The following is a 17,739-nucleotide window of genomic DNA, read 5'->3' on the forward strand; positions in this document are numbered from 1 at the left end:
CCCCCTTTCCTTTCCCCCCCTTTCCTTTTGCCCCCCCTTCCCTTTTCCCCCCCCATTCTCTTTTCCCCCCCCATTCTCTTTTCCCCCCCCATTCCCTTTTTCCCCCCCATTCCCTTTCCCCCCCCATTCTCTTTTCCCCCCCATTCTCTTTTCCCCCCCCTTTCCTTTTCCCCCCCCCTTTCCTTTTCCCCCCCCTTTCCTTTTCCCCCCCCTTTCTTTCCCCCCCCCTTTCCTTTTCCCCCCCCTTTCCTTTTCCCCCCCCTTTCCTTTTCCCCCCCCTTTCCTTTTCCCCCCCCTTTCCTTTTCCCCCCAAATGAAAATTTTCATTTACATCACAAGGAAAAAATCCACACATTTTAATTAATTAAAAAGGGGGGACCCCCCCCCCCAAAAAAAAGGGACCCCAATCTCTCCCATCGCCCTTTTCCAAGGGGAATCTGCCCCCCCCTTGCCAAAATGGGGACCCCAATATTTCCCCCCCCAAAGCGTCACTGCGTGAGAACCCCAAACTTGAAATGTGTGTGTGGGGGCTCTTGGGATTTGGGGGGGGGTGTGTCTGGGATTTTGGGGGGTCCCCCCAGTGACCTAGGAACATCCCCCCCAGGTGTTTTTGGGGGGGCCCCTATGGATTTGTGGGGGTGTCGGTCCTGAGATTTGGGGGAATCCCAGGTATGGGGGGGGGGGTTTCCCCTAATGATTTGGGGGGGCTCCTGGGATTGGGGGGGGGAGGGTCCTGGGGTTTGGGGGGGGGGTTCCCCTGTGATCTCAGAGCACCCCCAGTTATTATGGGGGGACTCCTGGGATTGGGGGGGCATCCTGTGGTTGGTGGGGTTCCCCTGTGATCTCAGAGCACCCCCAGTTATTGGGGGGGTCCCTATGGATTTGTGGGGGTGTTGGGGTGGGGGTCCTGAGATATGGGGGAATCCCAAGTGATTTGGGGGGGGCTCCTGGGATTGGGGTGGGGGTCCCCTGGGATCTCAGAGCACCCCCAGTTATTGTGGGGGGACTCCTGGGATTGGGGGGGCATCCTGCGGTTGGGGGGGGTTCCCCTGTGATCTCAGAGCACCCCAAGTTATTGGGGGGGAGGTCCCTATGGATTTGTGGGGGTGTCAGGGGGGGCTCCTGAGATATGGTGGAATCCCAGATATGGGGGGGGGTCTCCCTAGTGATTTTGGGGGGTCCCGGAGGCTTTGGGGGGGCTGAGGGGGGGGCCGCGCCCCCCTCCCCTCTCGCTCTTCACCCGCAGGAACTCAGCGGCGCTGGAGAAGTATTTCTGATTGGCTTCGGCCACTTTCTTCTCGGCCGCTTGAGGGTTAACGATCTCCAGGCCCTGCGGGAAGAGGGGGGACACACACACAAAATGGGGGGGACTCAGCTTTCTGGGGGGGCCCTGAGACCCCCCCCAAAGTGCCCCCCACACACACACACACCTGCAAAGGGGTGAAGGCGACGCTGGAGGCGGTGCCGGAGGAGCGGTCGCGGATGGTGGATTTGCCGCCGTAAACCATACTTTGCTTCTGTAGGGTACGCTGAAGAGGGGGGAAAAAGGGATTAATTAAGGCTTAATTAGAAGGTAATTAAGAGTTAATGAGGAAACGGAGGGTCCTCACCTGTAGGGTTTTGGAGATGCGAGCCTTGGTGGCTTCGTTGACCTGGGTCTGCCGGACGCGGCCGCTGCCGGATTTGCCCAAATGGCCGAGGCTGAAGCCCAAATCCTCCTGGTAGGCGTCCTCCTCAATCTAAAGAGCATTAATTAGCGCAGAGTGTTAACGAGCAATGAAATAGAGAGGTGATTAAGGAGCAGCGGCGCTCACGGTACCTCTCCGAAGCTCATCCTGTTGGCTTGCTTCCGGATCTCCGTCAACCCCAAACGCTCCTTCATCTTCCGATACCTGCGGTTCGTTACGGGGGGGGTTTAATTAACGCGGGGTTCGTTAAAGGGGGGGGGATGGGGTGTTAATTAAGGCCTCTCGCTCACCGCCGCCCGCCCCGTTTCTTGCGCTGTCCGTCCAGCGGCGCCGGCAGCGGCTTCACCTGCTTCACCGGCGGCGGCTCCTGCCATTTGTCGAACTTGCGCTCGATCTCTTCCTTCAGCTCAAATCCCACCTGGGGGGGAATTGGGGGGCTCCTCAGGGGATCTGGGGGGGCTCCTGGGGGGGGGTTCTGGGATGGAGCGGGATCTGGGGGGGCTCCTCAGGGGATCTGGGGGGGCTCTGGGGGGGCTCCTCAGGGGATCTGGGGGGGCTCTGGGGGGGGCTCTGGGGTCTGGGGGGGCTCCTCAGGGGATCGGGGGGGGTCTGGGGGGGCTCCTCTGGGGATCTGGGGGGGGCTCTGGGGTCTGGGGGGGCTCCTCAGGGGATCTGGGGGGGGCTCTGGGGGGGGATCGGGGGGGGCTCTGGGGTCTCAGGGGGCTCCTCAGGGGATCTGGGGGAGGCTCTGGGGTCTGGGGGGGCTCCTCAAGGGATCTGGGGGAGCTCCTCAGGGGATCTGGGGGGGCTCTGGGGTCTGCAGGGGCTCCTCAGGGGATCTGGGGGGGCTCTGGGGTCTGGGGGGGCTCCTCAGGGGATCTGGGGGGGCTCTGAGGTCTGGGGGTCTCCTCAGGGGATCTGGGGGCTCCTCAGAGGATCTGGGGGGGCTCTGGGGTCTGGGGGAGCTCCTCAGGGGATCTGGGGGGGTGCTCTGGGGTCTGGGGGAGCTCCTCAGGGGATCTGGGGGGGTGCTCTGGGGTCTGGGGGGGCTCCTCAGGGGATCTGGGGGGGCTCTGGGGTCTGCAGGGGCTCCTCAGGGGATCTGGGGGGGGCTCTGGGGTCTGGGGGGGCTCCTCAGGGGATCTGGGATCTGGAGGGGCTCCTCAGGGGATCTGGGGGAGCTCCTCATGGGATCTGGGGGGACTCCTGGGGTGGTTCTGGGATGGAGCGGGATCGGGGGGGGGCTCTTGGGGGAGCTCCTGATGGGATCTGGGGGGGCTCCTGGGGGGGTTCTGGGATGGAGCGGGATCGGGGCGGGCTCCTCAGGGGATCTGGGGGGGCTCCTCAAGGGATCTGGGGGGGGTCCTGGGGTGGTTCTTGGATGGAGTGGGATCGGGGGGGGGCTCTGGGGTGGGGTGGGGTCTGGGGGGGCTCCTGGGGGATCTGGGGGGGTCTCTGGGATGGAGCAGCGCCTGGGAGGGCTCCTCATGGGATCTTGGGGGGCTCCTGGTGGGATCTGGGGGGGTTTGGGATGGGGTGGGATCTTGGGGGGCTGTGGGCCGGACCCCCCCTCACCTTTCCGTCGGGGCTCTCGTGGAAGCTGTCCACCCTGGCGGCGAGCGTGCACTTGGCCGAGACGAGCCGAGCGGCCTTACGGCGCAGGTCCTGAGCGCGACACAACCGCCATCGGCCCCGGAGCCCCCAAACCCGCAGGAGTTGGCCCCAAAAATCACAGCATTGGGCCGAAACCCGCAGGAATTGACCCCAAACTCACAGAATTGACCCCAAACTCACAGAATTGGCCCCAAACTCACAGGATTGGTCCCAAACTCGCGGGATTTGGCCTGGATGGGCCTCTCCATTCCCTCTTTCTCTTCCTCCTCCATCCCTTCTTCCCTCTCCACCCCTTCTTCCTCTTCCATCCCACCTTCTTCCACCCAATCCTTTCTTCCTCCATCCCATGCCTCCTTCCACCCCATTCCTTCTTCTTCTTCCTCCTCCACCCTTTCTTCCTCCTTCATCCCTTCTTCCTCCATCCCATCTTCTTCCACCCCATCCTCTTCCACCCCATCCTCTTCCACCCCATCCCCTTCCACCCCATCTCCTTTCTCTTCCTCCTTCACCTCTTCTTCTTCCTTCACCCATTCTTCCTCCTCCATCCCACCTTCTTCCACCCAATCCTTCCTTCCTCCACCCCGTGCCTTCTTCCACCCCATTCCTTCTTCCTCTTCGACCCCATTCCTTCTCCTTCTTCCGCTCCGTTGCTTCTTTCTCTTCCTCCTTCACCCTTTCTTCCTTCTCCATTTCTTCTTCCCCCACCCAATCCTTTCATGCTCCACCCCACGCCTTCTTCCACCCCATTCCTTCTTCCTCTTCCACCCCATTCCTTCCTCTTCCACCCCATTCCTCTTCCACCCCATTCCTTCTTCCTTCTCCATCCTATCTTCTTCCACCCAATCTTTCCTTCCTCCACCCCACACCTCCTTCCACCCCATTCTTCTTCCACTCCATTCTTTCTTCCTCTTCCACCCCATTCCTTCTTCCTCCTCCATCCCACCTTCTTCCACCCAATACTTCCTTCCTGTCCCCTGCACCTCCTTCCACCCCACTCCTCTTCCACTCCTTCCTCTTCCACCCCATCCTCTTCCACCCCATCCCCTTTCTCTTCCTCCTTCACCCCTTCTTCTTCCTTCACCCATCCTTCCTCCTCCACCCCACCTTCTTCCACCCAACGCTTCCTTCCTCCACCCCACGCTTTCTTCCACCCCCTTCCTCTTCCACCCCACTCCTTTTTCCTCTTCCTCTTCCTCTTCCCCTTCCCCTTTTCCGGCCCCGCGAGGCTCTCACCGGGGGGAGGGATTGGACGATGTCGCTGTGGTAGACGTATCCCGTGTGGGGAAGGACGGAAGTGCTGGAGAATCCCGAGAGGCTCTTGCGTTGGGCGCCCAACAGCATGATGTTACACGCCGGCATCTTGGAGAGGGGGGTCAGGCCCCCCGCCAGCCCTGACGGACAACGGGGGGATCGGGGGGGGCTCTTGGGGGGGATCTGGGGCGGCTTTGAGGGGGTTTGGGGTGGCTTTGAAGGGGTTTGGGGGGATCTGGGGCGGCTTTGAGGGGGTTTGGGGTGGCTTTGAAGGGGTTTGGGGGGATCTGGGGCGGCTTTGAAGGGGTTTGGGGCAGCTTTGAAGGGGTTTGGGGGGATCTGGGGCGGATTTGGGGGGGTTTGGGGTGGCTTTGAGGAGGTTTGGGGGGATCTGGGTGGCTTTGGGGGGGGTTTGGGGCGGCTTTGAAGGGGTTTGGGGGGATCTGGGGCGGATTTGGGGGGGTTTGGGGTGGCTTTGAGGAGGTTTGGGGGGATCTGGGGCGGCTTTGAGGGGGTTTGGGCTGGCTTTGAAGGGGTTTGGGGTGGCTTTGAGGAGGTTTGGGGGGATCTGGGGCGGCTTTGGGGTGGCTTTGAAGGAGTTTGGGGTGGCTTTGAGGAGGTTTGGGGGGATCTGGGGCGGCTTTGGGGCGGCTTTGAAGGAGTTTGGGGTGGCTTTGAGGAGGTTTGGGGGAATCTGGGGCAGCTTTGGGGGGGTTGGGGTGGCTTTGAAGGGGCTTGGGGGGATCTGGGGTGGCTTTGAGGGGGTTTGGGGTGGCTTTGAAGGGGTTTGGGGGGATCTGGGATGGCTTTGGGGGGGTTTGGGGTGGCTTTGGGGGGGTTTGGGGAGATCTGGAGAGGCTTTGGAGGGATCTTGGGGGATCTGGGGGGGGTTTGGTGGGATCTGGGGGGGGTTTGGGGATCTGCGGGGGCTTCGGGGGGATCTGGGGAGCTCTTGGTGGGATCTGGGGGGGCTTTGGGGAGGTTTGGGGTGGGTTTGAGGGGATCTGGGGGGCTTTTGGGGGGATCTGGGGGGATCTTGGTGGGATCTGGGGGGGCTATGGTGGGATGTGGGAGAGTTTTGGGGGATCTGGGGGGGTTTGGGGTGGCTTTGAGGGGGTTTGGGGGGATCTGGGGGGGTTTGGGGGATCTGCAGGGGATCTAGGGGGCTCTTGGGGGGATCTGGGGGGGCTTTGGGGGGATCTGGGGGGGCTATGGGGGGATCTGGGAGAGTTTTGGGGTGATCTGGGGGGGGTTTAGGGGGACCTGGGAGAGGCTCTTGGGGGAATCTGGGGGGGGGGTTGAGGGATCTGGGGGGGACTTTGGTGGGACGTGGGGGTGCTTCAAGGATGGAACGGATCTTGGGGGCTCCCGGTGGGATGTGGGAGGTCTTGGGAGGTTCCCATTGGAATTTTGGGGGGGTCTCTGGGGGCTCCCAGTGGGATTTTGGAGGGCCTTGGGGGATTCCGGTGGGATTTGGGGGGTCTTGGGAGATTCCCATTGGGATTTGGGGGAATCTCTGGGGGCTCCCAGTGGGATCTGGGGGGGGTCTCTGAGGGCTCCCGGTGGTATTCTGGGGGGTCTCTGGGGCTCCCAGTGGGATTTTGGGGGGTCTTGGGGGATTCCCAGTGGGATTTGGGGGCTCTCGGGGGGTTCCCGGTGGTATCTGGAGGGTCTCTGAGGCTCCCGGTAGGATTTTGGGGGTTCTCGGGACGTTCCCGGTGGGATTTTGGGGGTCTCCGGGGCTCCAGGTGGGATTTGGGGGGTCTCTTGGGACGTTCCCGGTGGGATTTGGGGGGTTCTCCAGGGCTCCTGGTGGGATTTGGGGTCCCCCCTCACCCATGATTTTGGCGGCGGCCGAAGCTCCGACGATGATGGAGAGGTTTGGGGCGATGAAGGACATCCGCGACTCCACGTACTCATAGATGCGGTGTTTCGCCTGATTGAGCTCCAGCGCCATCGCACACGCCTCCTCGATGCGCTGCAGCTCCGGCTCCGACAGCGCCTGCCTGCCCACGGAGAGCAGGGATTACAGCGGGATTAGGGGGAGATTAGGGGATCAGAAGGGGGTTGGGGGGGATTAGAGAGGGATTCGGGGGGATTAGAGGGGGATTCGGGGGGATTAGAGGGGGATTAGAAGAGAATTGAGGGGATTAGAGAGGGATTCAGGGGGGTTAGAGAGGGATTAGAGGGGAATTTGGGGGATTAGAGGGGAATTAGAGGGGGATTGAGGGGATTAGAGAGGGATTCAGGGGAATTAGAGAGGAATTCAGGGGATTAGAGGGGGATTCGGGGGGATTAGAGGAGGATTCAGGGGGATTAGAGGGGGATTCAGGGGGATTAGAGAGGGATTCAGGGGGATTAGAGAGGGATTCAGGGGAATTAGAGAGGGATTCGGGGGGATTAGAGGAGGATTCGGGGGATTAGAGGAGGATTCGGGGGATTAGAGAGGGATTCAGGGGGATTAGAGGAGAATTGGGGGATTAGAGAGGGATTCAGGGGGATTAGAGGAGAATTAGAGGGGGATTGGGGGAATTAGAGAGGGTTTCGGGGGGATTAGAGAAGGTTTCAGGGGGATTAGGGAGGGATTAGAGAGGGTTTCAGAGAGATTAGAGAGAGATTGGATTATTATTGGGGCATTAGAGGGGAATTGGGGAGATTAGAGAGGGATTTGGGGGGATTAGAGAGGGATTAGAGAGAGATTGGGGGGATCAGAAAGGGATTCAGGGGGATTAGAGAGGGATTCAGGGGGATTAGAGGGGGATTAGAGAAGAATTGGGGGATTAGAGAGGGATTCGAGAGATTAGAGAGGGATTCGGGGGGATTAGAGGAGAATTAGAGGGGGATTGGGGGGATTAGAGAGAGATTGCATTATTATTGGGACATTAGAGGGCAATTGGGGAGATTAGAGAGAGATTTGGGGGGATTAGAGGGGATTGGGGGGAAAATGAGGTGGGATTGGGGGGAAACGAGGTGGGATTGGGGGGAAACGAGGTGGGATTGGGGGGAAACGAGGTGGGATTGGGGGGAAACCGAGGTGGGATTGGGGGGAAACCGAGGTGGGATTGGGGGGAAACCGAGGTGGGATTGGGGGGAAACGAGGTGGGATTGGGGGGAAAACGAGGTGGGATTGGGGGGAAACGAGGTGGGATTGGGGGGAAACGAGGTGGGATTGGGGGGAAACGAGGTGGGATTGGGGGGAAACGAGGTGGGATTGGGGGGAAACCGAGGTGGGATTGGGGGAAAACGAGGTGGGATTGGGGGGAAACCGAGGTGGGATTGGGGGAAACCGAGGTGGGATTGGGGGGAAACGAGGTGGGATTGGGGCGCCCCCCTCACCCCTGGGTGGTGGAAGCCGTGACGCTGACCACCATGATGGTGGCGTTGGTCAAGATCTGTTGGACGTTCTCGTTGTTCTTACACTTATCCAGACTGTTCCCCAACTCCTGCCGACATACGGGGGGGTCAGAAAAGCTCAAAAGACCCCCCCCCGGGCATTAAAAGCCCCCCCAAAACCCCTCCTTTTCACCCCAAAAGCTCCTCACCTTGACCGTGCGGATATAATCCAGAGCGTTGGGCACCAACGACTCGAGCTCGGGGAAACGCTTGGAGTATTTGTCACGGATGAACTTGTGGATAATATCTGGGGGGGGGGTGAGAGGAATGTGGACCCCCTCCCCCCGAACCCCTAGAACCCCCCCGAACCCCCCCAGAGTCCCCCCAAAACTCACTGAGCTCGTTCTCGATCTCCACCGTCAGGTTGTTGGCGTCGACGATCACTCGGTACTCGGGAGCCGCCTCCACCGGGCCCAGAACTGGTGGAATTGGGGGGGTCAGGGGGGGCCAGTTTGGGGGGGGGAACCCCAGTTTGGGGGGAGATCCCAGTTTGGGGGGGCTGGGATTCCAGTTGCGGGGGGCTGCGGGGGGCAGGGACCCTGGTTTGGGGGGGCTGAGGGCAAACGGATGCCAGTTACGGGGGGATAAAGCCAGTTTGGGGGGGGACCCCAGTTTGGGGGCACTGGGGGGGGGGGCAGGGACCCTGGTTTGGGGGGGGCTGAGGGCAGAGGGATCCCAGTTTGGGGGAGACTCCAGTTTGGGGGGGGGCTGAGATCCCAGTTTGGGGGGTTTGGGGGGCAGAGGGACTCCGGTTTGGGGGGGTTGGGGGCAGAGGGACCCCAGTTTGGGGGAGACTCCAGTTTGGGGGGGGCTGAGATCCCAGTTTGGGGGGGCTGGGGGGCAAAGGGACCCCAGTTTGGGGGAGACTCCAGTTTGGGGGGGGGCTGAGATCCCAGTTTGGGGGGGGCTGAGATCCCAGTTTGGGGGGTTTGGGGGGCAGAGGGACTCCGGTTTGGGGGGGTTGGGGGTAGAGGCACCCTAGTTTAGGGGAGACTCCAGTTTGGGGGGGCTGAGATCCCAGTTTGGGGGGGTTGGGGGGCAGAGGGACCCCAGTTTGGGGTAGTCGGGGGGGGCACCTTCGGCGGCCGTGGGCTGTTTGCCGATGAACTCTTCGATCTTCTGCATAATCTCAGCAAACTGGGGGGGGGGGGCGGTGCAGGAATCAGGACCCCCATTTCCCCCCCCAGCCCTGTACCCCTCATTCCTCACCCCCCCCATTCTATTTGGCTCTCTCAATCCCCCCCCCCCCCGTTTTGCCCCCTAAATCTCCCCCCATCCTATTTTCCTGTTCCACCCCCCCCACCCCATTTTGCCCTCCCCATACTATTTTGCTCTCTCATTTCCCCCCCACCCCATTTTGCCCCCCTATTTCTCTCCCAACCCCCCCACTATTCAGCTCTCTCATCCCCCCCATACTATGTAGCTCTCCCATATCCCCCCCCCATTTTAACCCCCACCCCACTTCCCCCCAACCTCCCTCCATTTGGCTCCCCAATTACCCCCCATTTTGCCCCCCCATTTCACCCATTTACCCCCCCCATTTTACCCCCCCCATTTTACCCCAATCCCCCCCCCTCATTTTGCCCCCCCCCCCATGCTATTTGGCTCTCCCATCCCCCCCCCAATCCCCCCCCATGCTCTTTATACCTCCCCCATTCCACCCCCATTTTGCCCCCCCATACTCTTCGCCCCCCCCATACTCTTTGCCCCCCCATACTCTTCGCCCCCCCCCTCTTTACCGCGCGGCTGTCCCAGAGTTTGGCGATGCTCCTGACGGACTCGGCCCCCCCCTCGGGCTGCGCCTCCTCCCGCACCTCCTCGATGGCGGCTTCTTCCTCGCCCTCTGCCCCCCCCTCATCCTCCTCCTCCTCCGCCGCCTCCTCCAGATCCGCCAACAGCTCATCCGCCAGCGACATCGCCTGTGGGGGGGGCCATGGGGAACAGTGACACCCCCAGACCCACCCAGGGTCCCCCCCCCCTCAATATCCCCCCCCAAACCCAACCAGGGACCCCCCCCTTCAATACCCCCCCCAAACCCATAGAGGCCCCCCCCTTCCTCAATACCCCCCCAAACCCATGGAGACCCCCCCCCTTCCTCAATATCCCCCCCCAAACCCAATCAGGGACCTCCGCTCCCTCAATACCCCGCCAAGCCCAACCAGGGACCCCCCCCCTTCCTCAATATCCCCCCCCAAACCCAACCAGGGACCCCCTCCTTCCTCAATATCCCCCCCTAAACCCAATCAGGGACCCCCCCATTCCCCAATGCCCCCCCAAACCCAACCAAGGACCCCCTCCTTCCTCAATACCCCCCCCAAACCCAATCAGGGACCCCCCCCATTCCCCAATACCCCCCCAAACCCACCCAAGGACCCCCCTCCCTTCCTCAATATCCCCCCCCCAAACCCACAGAGGCCCCCCCTCCTCAATATCGCCCCCAAAATCCACCCACGCCCCCCTCCCCCATATCCCCTATTCCACCTCCAGCCCCCCATAGACCCCCCATTCCCTCCTCAGCCCCCCCAGACCCCCCCATTCCACCCTCAGCCCCCATAGACACCCCCATTCCACCCTCAGCCCCACACAGACCCCCCATTCCACCCTCAGCCCCCCACAGACCCCTCCATTCCACCCTCAGCCCCCCACAGACCCCCCCATTCCATCCTCAGCCCCCCCAGACCCCTCATTCCACCCTCAGCCCCCCATAGACCCCCCCCATTCCACCCTCAGCCCCCCCAGACCCCTTTATCCCCCCCATAACCTCCCCAGACCCCTATAAACGCCCCCATAACCCCTCCCAGACCCCTTTGCCCCCCCCCGACACTAATAGCCCCCCCAGACCACTTTGGCCCCCCCATAACCTCCCACAGACCCCTACAGACACCCCCCCCCAATAACCCCCGACCCTCACTTCGACTCACGCCGCGCTCGCGGTGACGTCACTTCCGCCCTCCCTTCCACCGCCGCCGGTGCCACTTCCGGGTTCCGTGACGTCATCGCCGCGCGACCGCTCCTTTCTTCTTTCTCCCCCGAGGTGAGAAAAGAGAGGAATAAAAGGGGGGTTGAGGGGTAAAAGAGGAACTTGGGGGGCAGAAATGGGGGATGAAGGAGTAGAAGTGGGACTGGGGGGTCAAAAAAGGGGGGCTGAGGGGGTAAAAGGGGAGCCGGGGGGGTAGAAATGGGGGATGCGAGGATAAAAGTGGGACTGGGGGGGGGCAGAAACGGGGCAGCTCTGTGGGTGCCCCCCCTCACCCCCCCATTTTGCTCCCCCATTTTGTCCTCCCATCCCCCACTTTCCCCCCTCACCCCGTTTCCCCCCTCACCCCCCATTTTGCCCCCCCGTTTGCCCCCATTTTGCCCCCTCACCCCCCATTTCCCCCTCACTCCCCATTTTGTCCCCCTCACCCCCAATTTTGCCCATGTTACCCCCATTTTTCCCCCTCACCCTTCCATTTTCCCTCCCTCTCCTCCATTCTCCCCTCACCCCCATTATGCTCCCCCTCATTTTTCCCCCTCACCCCTGATTTCCCCCCACTCCCCCATTTCCCCCCTTACCCTCCATTTTGCCCCCCATTTTGCCCCCTCACCCCCATTTTCCCCCATTTTGTCTCCCCCTTTTCCCCCCTCATCCCCCATTTTCCCCAATCTCCCCCCTTTTTGCCCCCTCACCCCCCATTTCCACCCATTTTGTCCCCTATTCCCCCCCATTTTGCCCCCTATTTCTCCCCCATTTCCCCCCTCACCCCCCATTTTGCCCCCCTGACCCCCCCCATTTGCCCCCCCCCAGCGTCATGGCCGGTGTGGCCTTCGAGGAGTTCTCGGCGCCTCCGGGCTCAGACCTGGCGCTGCCGCCGCTTTTTGGGGGTCACATCTTGGAGAGCGAATTGGACACTGAGGTGGAGTTCGTGGATGGGGGAGGGGGTCTGGGGGGGCCCCCAAACCCGCAGGGGGGGGCGGGGGGGGAGAGTGCCCACGAACAGGAGGACGAGGAGGAGGCGCTCAGGAGACAGCGGGAGCTGCACCGCAGGAAAGTGCAGGCGCTGGCGCGGCGCTGCCGGGAGATCGAGCAGGTGCGGAGCCCCATAGCTGCCCCATAGCTGCCCCACAGCCCCCCACAGCTGCCCCATAGCTGCCTAGAGCTGCCCCATAGCCCCCCTGTAGCCCCCGTGGCTGCAGGTGCGGCACTGCCGGGGGATCGAGCAGGTGGGGAGCCCCATAGCTGCCCCATGGCTGCCCCATAGCCCCCCACAGCTGCCCCATAGCTCCCTAGAGCTGCCCCATAGTCCCCCTGTAGCCCCCATGGCTGCAGGTGCAGCGCTGCTGGGGGATCAAGAAGGTGGGGAGCCCCATAGCTGCCCCATAGTGCTCTCCTGCCCCATAGCTGCCCCACAGCTGCCCCATAGTGCCCCACAGCCACCCTACGGCTGCCCCAAAGCCCCCCAGAGCTGCCCTGTAGCCCCCCACGGCTGCCCCAGAGCTGCCCCTTAGCCCCCCCCAGAGCTGCCCCGTAGTCCCCCTGTAGCCCCCCCCACCCCAAGGTCCCAGCCACGCCCCCACCTGGATAGACCCCTCCCACCACCACCTGTAAATCCTGACCACGCCCCCTTCATTTTTGGCCACGCCCTCTTCCAAGCAGCCCCACTAGTAATTCCTGGTCACGCCTCCTCAGGGACGCCACGCCCCTTGCAGCCACACCCATTCCCACCCATCCCATCAAATTACTTCCGGGTCACACCCCTCTTAGCCACACCCCTTTGTCGTCTAAACCACACCCTTTTCCCCTTAGCCCTGCCCCTTTGATACTGTCTTCGCCCATTGAGCAGCCCCCAGTCCTGACCACGCCCCATCCCTTTAGCCACGCCTATTTCCCCATCAACCACGCCCCCTCCCAGCCCCTCCTGTGATCCCTGCCCCCTTCCTTCGCACCAGCCCCGCCCCTTCAGCCCTGGCCACGCCTCCCCCAGGTGAATGCACGGGCGCTGCGGCGACTGCAGCAGGTGCAGCGCCTCACACGGCAGCTGCAGCGGGAGCGCAGGTGAGTGAACAGGCTCAGGCCACGCCCCTTCCCGGGCTCAGGCCACGCCCCTTCCCGGGCTCAGGCCACGCCCCCCCTCCAGGTTCCTGATGAAGGTGTTGGACTCCTATGGGGACGAGTATCGACACGGGCAGCTCACCATCCTGCTGCAGGTGCACCCCACGGCTGCCCCATAGCCACCCCATAGCACCCCACAGCCACCCCACGGCTGCCCCATAGCACCCCACGGCTGCCCCATAGCTGCCCCATAGCACTGTCCTGCCCCATAGCCACCCCATGGCTGCCCCATAGCACCCCACAGCTCCCCCAAGGCTGCCCCATAGCACCCCACAGCCGCCCCACGGCTGCCCCATAGCGACCACCTGCCCCACAGCTGCCCCATAGCACCCCACAGCCACCCCACGGCTGCCCCATAGCGACCACATGGCTGCCCCATAGCGACCACCTGCGCCACGGCTGCCCCATAGCGCCCCATAGCCACCCCACGGCTGCCCCATAGCGACCACATGGCTGCCCCATAGCCACCCCATGGCTGCCCCATAGCGCCTACCTGCCCCATAGCCACCCCACGGCTGCCCCATAGCACCTACCTGCCCCATGGCTGCCCTATAGCGCTCTCCTGCCCCACAGCCACCCCACTGCAGCCCTATAGCGCCTACCTGCCCCATAGCGCCCCACAGCCACCCCACAGCTGCCCCATAGTGCTCTCCTGCCCCATAGCTGCCCCACAGCTGCCCCATAGTGCCTACCTGCCCCATAGCACCCCACAGCCACCCCATGGCTGCCCCATAGCGCTCTCCTGCCCCACAGCCACCCCACGGCAGCCCTATAGCGCCTACCTGCCCCATAGCGCCCGACAGCCACCCTACAGCTGCCCCATAGTGCTCTCCTGCCCCATAGCTGCCCCACAGCTGCCCCATAGTGCCCCACAGCCACCCTACGGCTGCCCCATAGCACCCCACGGCTGCCCCATAGTACTCTCCAGCCCCATTGTGCCCCATAGCGCCCCACAGCCACCCCACAGCTGCCCCATAGCGCTCTTCTGCCCCACAGCCACCCCCAAACCACCCCACACCTCCCAATTTCCCCCTACACACCCCCGAATTGCCCCCCAGCCCCCCCAAGTCACCCCATGCCCCCCAATTTCCCCCTTAAATGGCCCCCCCCCTTCCTAATTGCCCCCTGATTTGCCCCCCCCCCCCCCCCCCAGGACGAGGGCGCGGATGCCCCCACCCCCGGCAATGCGGAGAATGAGCCCCCCGAAAAGGAAGTGAATCGGGGGGCGCCCCCCCTGCTCCCCAGCGTTCCCCCCCCCGAACCCCCCAACACCAAACGGCGCCGTCGGACGGGAAGGGACGAAAGAGGGGGGCGGCGGGGGGGGGCCGGGGGTCCCCTGCGCCCCGAGGGCTTCGGCACGCAGGTATTGGGGGGCTGGGGGGGGTCAGGGGGAGGGTTTTGGGGGTTCAGAGGGGATGGGGGGCTGATTTTGGGGTGTCAGGGGGCTGGTTTGGGGGTTCAGGGGGGCCTTAGGGTCGGGGGGGGTCAGTTTGGGGGTGCAGAAGCTTAGTTTGGGGGGGTCTTAGACCTAAGGGGGCGCTTCAGGGGCTCAGGAGCTCAGTTTGGGGGTTCGGGGAGGTCAGTTTGGGGGTGTAGAGGGTTAGTTTGGGGGGTCATGAGGGAATTTGGAGGGTCAGGGGGCTGTTTTAGGGGTTCAGAGAGATAGGGAGCTGATTTTGGGGTGTCAGGGGGCTGGTTTGGGGGGGCCTGAGGGAATTGGGGGGGTCAGGGAGCTGTTTTGGGGGTTCAGAGGAGTTAGGGGGGGTCAGTTTGGGGGTTCAGGGGGGGCCTTAGGGCCGGGGGGGGTCAGTTTGGGGGTGCAGAGGGTTAGTTTGGGGGGGATCTTACACCTAAGGGGGCACTTTAGGGGTTCAGGAGCTCAGTTTGGGGGTTCAGGGGGGGTCATTTTGGGGGTCTCACTCTCCCTTTTCCTCTTTCAGAAAGGAGAGACGGATGAATCAGGGCCCCCCCCAGCCTGGCCCCCCCCCCAACCCCCCTGAAAAGCTCCTGCGCTTTCCCCCCGACTTCGACTGAAATTGGGGGACCCCCTCATATTTTGGGGGGACCCCCCCCACTTTCAAACCCCCCCAAAAAATAAAGACAGATGTTTGAAACCCAAATGTCTCTATTTTAGGGAAGGAGAGAGGGAGCAAACATTGGGGTGTCTGTGTGTGTCGTCCCCCCCCAGAACCCCAAAATCGGGGTGCAAGGGGGGGGGGGGTGTTGGGTGCCCCCCTGCCCCCCCCGTGGATTTTGGGGTGAATTCAGAGGTTTTTGAGCCATTCCAGGTTGGGCCCTTCGGGGTCACACGGGTGAGAGGGGACATCCGGCATCGCCCCATTATCCCTCAGCGGCACTTGGAGGGGGGGAAAAAAAAGGGGGGGTCAGGGGGGGACCCCAAATCCTTATTTTGGGGGGGGGGGGGGGGGGGGGCGGGAGAGTCCGGGGGGGTTTCCAGGAGGTTTGGGAGGGACCCAGGAAGGAATTGGGGGGCACAGGGAGGTCCTGAGGTGGTTTGGGGGGCGGTGAAGGGGGGGTCCCCGGATGTTTTGGGGGGTCTCAAGGGGGTCCTGAGGGGTTGGGGGGGGGGTCAAAGGGGTTTGGGGGGTCCAGGGGGGAGGGCACGGAGTTTGGGGGGTCCCTGTGGTTTTGAAAGGGTTTTTGGGGGGGCAGAAGGGCTTTGCGGGGGTCCCAGTGGGTTTGGGGGGGTTTTGGGGGGGGTCCCAAGTGGGTTGGAGGGATAGAAGGGGTTTGGGGGGTCCAGTGGGGGTCTCAGGGGTTCTGGGGGACCCTCAGCTCTTTTTGGGGGGGGCCTGGGGGGGTCCCGAGGTGGTTTGGGGGGGTCAGTGGGCGGGGACCAGCTGTTTTGGGGTGTCCCAGGGGGGCCCAGATTGTTGGGGGGGGGGGTCCCGGTGGCTTTGAAGGGGGGTTTTGGGGGGGTCCAAGAGGATTGGGGGGAGTCAAAGGGGTTTTGGGGGTCCCAATGGGTTTAAAAGGGTTTTGGGGGGGTCCAAGAAGGTTTGAGGGGGGTCAAAGGGGTCTTGGGGGTCCCAATGGGTTTATAAAGGGTTTTTTGTGGGAGTCCAAGAAGGTTGGGGGGGGTCAAAGGGGTTTTGGTGGGGGGTCTTGGGGGGGGGGGGGGGCTGAGATTTGAGGGGGTCCCAGTGGTTTTGGGGGGGTCCAGGAGAATTGGGGGGGGGGGTTAAAGGGGTTTTGGGGGTCCCAATGGGTTTAAAAGGGTTTTTTGGGGGGGGGTCAAAGGGGTTTTGGGGGTCCCAATGGGTTTAAAAGCGTTTTGGGGGGGGGGTCCAAGAGGGTTGGGGGGGCAGGGGGTTTTGGGGAGTGTCTCAGAGGTTTTGGGGGTCCCCTCAGCTCTTTGGGGGGGTCCATACCGGGATAGGTGTACGGAGTGGCTCTATTGATCATTCCCGAGTATTTGGTATAAGGACTGATGAACGGCGACACCAGCGCTGAAAAGGGGGGGGGGGCAAAAAAAAAAGGTGGGGGAGTCAGGGGGGGTCCCCAACTTCTGTGGCCCCCCCAAAACCCACCTTCGCCCCCCCCCTCCTCACCGAGAGCGCCGATCCCCACACTGACCACGAGCACCGGTTCCTTCGCCCAAAAGGATTTGAGAGCGGCTGTGATGCCTGAGGGGGGGGGGGGGCAAAAAAAAGGGGGTGCGGCAAAAAAAAGGGGGTGCAAATCAAAGGGGAGGGGGCAAAAAAATGAGAGGGTATCAAAGACCCCCCAAAACCACACAAACATTCCCCAATTCTTTCCCCCCTCAATCTTTAAACCCTCCCAAAATCCACAGACCCCCCCCAAAATTCAATGACGCCCCCAAAATCCACTGATCCCCCCCTAAAATCCACTGACCCCCTCCCCAAATCTGCCCCCCCTCCTCAAATTGGGGACCCCCCCCAAATCTGCCCCCCCCTCAAATTGGGGACCCCCCCAGCCTGCCCCCCTCCTCAAATTGGGGTTCCCCCCAAATCTGCCCCCCCTCCTCAAATTGGGGACCCCCCCAAATCTGCCCCCCTCCTCAAATTGGGGACCCCCTCCTCAAATTGGGGAACCCCCCCAAATCTGCCCCCCCCCCTCCTCAAATTGGGGTCCTCCCCCAATTCTGCCTCCCCCTCCTCAAATTGGGGACCCCCCCCCCAAATCTGCCCCCCGCTCCTCAAATTGTGGTCCTCCCCCAAATCTGCCCCCCCTCCTCAAATTGTGGACCCCCCCCTCAAATCTGCACCCCCCTCCTCAAATTGGGGACCCCCCCCAAATCTGTGCCCCCGCTCCTCAAACTGGGGACCCCCACCTGCCCCCCAGCCCCCATTAGGGTCCCCCCCCTCAAATAGGGGTCCCCCAGCCCCTTTCTCCCCCCAAGAACCCCCCCTGGGGTCCCCCCTCCGCCATTGGGGTCCCATAGTCCCCCAAATCTGCGCCCCCTCCTCAAATTGGGGTCCCCCTCCCCTCAATTGGGGTCCCTCACCGCCCCCCCCACTCACGCCCCGCCATAGCCGCTCCCAGCAGCCCCCGCGCCAAGGGCAGCTGTGACGTCACCGGAAGGGGCGGTGCTACAAGAGAGGGCGGAGCCACAGTGCCCGCTGGGAAGGGGGTGTGGCTATATGGGGCGAAGCGGTTTGAGTCATGGGATGGGCGGGGCTACAGGAGGGGCGGGGACGCAATGACGGTCTGAATGGG

The 17,739-nt window shown here is 62.8% G+C and overlaps 3 protein-coding genes across 3 annotated transcripts; 1 reads left to right on the forward strand and 2 right to left on the reverse strand.

Annotated features, from left to right (window-relative positions):
• Positions 1-1,025: 1,025 nt before the first annotated feature.
• On the reverse strand, positions 1,026-10,878 carry PRPF31 (pre-mRNA processing factor 31). The gene is made up of 14 exons (XM_054052368.1): positions 10,868-10,878; positions 9,686-9,865; positions 9,023-9,083; positions 8,282-8,365; positions 8,096-8,193; positions 7,890-7,996; positions 6,390-6,559; positions 4,536-4,693; positions 3,264-3,353; positions 1,979-2,106; positions 1,820-1,892; positions 1,611-1,739; positions 1,431-1,529; positions 1,026-1,330 (listed from the first exon to the last, which is right to left on the reverse strand). Exons 2-14 carry the CDS (start codon positions 9,860-9,862, stop codon positions 1,163-1,165), a joined length of 1,542 nt encoding a protein of 513 aa, XP_053908343.1. The 5' UTR covers positions 9,863-9,865; positions 10,868-10,878; the 3' UTR covers positions 1,026-1,162.
• A 57-nt stretch (positions 10,879-10,935) lies between these two features.
• On the forward strand, positions 10,936-15,038 carry TFPT (TCF3 fusion partner). The gene is made up of 6 exons (XM_054052292.1): positions 10,936-10,980; positions 11,734-12,016; positions 12,911-12,981; positions 13,064-13,133; positions 14,192-14,401; positions 14,979-15,038. The coding sequence occupies exons 2-6, from the start codon at positions 11,738-11,740 to the stop codon at positions 15,036-15,038; spliced, it is 690 nt and encodes a 229-aa protein (XP_053908267.1). The 5' UTR covers positions 10,936-10,980; positions 11,734-11,737.
• A 107-nt stretch (positions 15,039-15,145) lies between these two features.
• NDUFA3 (NADH:ubiquinone oxidoreductase subunit A3) lies at positions 15,146-17,628 on the reverse strand. Its single transcript, XM_054052398.1, has 4 exons — positions 17,544-17,628; positions 16,611-16,685; positions 16,431-16,508; positions 15,146-15,394 (listed from the first exon to the last, which is right to left on the reverse strand). The coding sequence occupies exons 1-4, from the start codon at positions 17,551-17,553 to the stop codon at positions 15,303-15,305; spliced, it is 255 nt and encodes an 84-aa protein (XP_053908373.1). The 5' UTR covers positions 17,554-17,628; the 3' UTR covers positions 15,146-15,302.
• Between the last annotated feature and the right edge of the window lie 111 nt (positions 17,629-17,739).

The sequence above is a fragment of the Cuculus canorus genome, chromosome 33, assembly GCF_017976375.1.
Source record: "Cuculus canorus isolate bCucCan1 chromosome 33, bCucCan1.pri, whole genome shotgun sequence".
Taxonomy (NCBI): domain Eukaryota; kingdom Metazoa; phylum Chordata; class Aves; order Cuculiformes; family Cuculidae; genus Cuculus; species Cuculus canorus.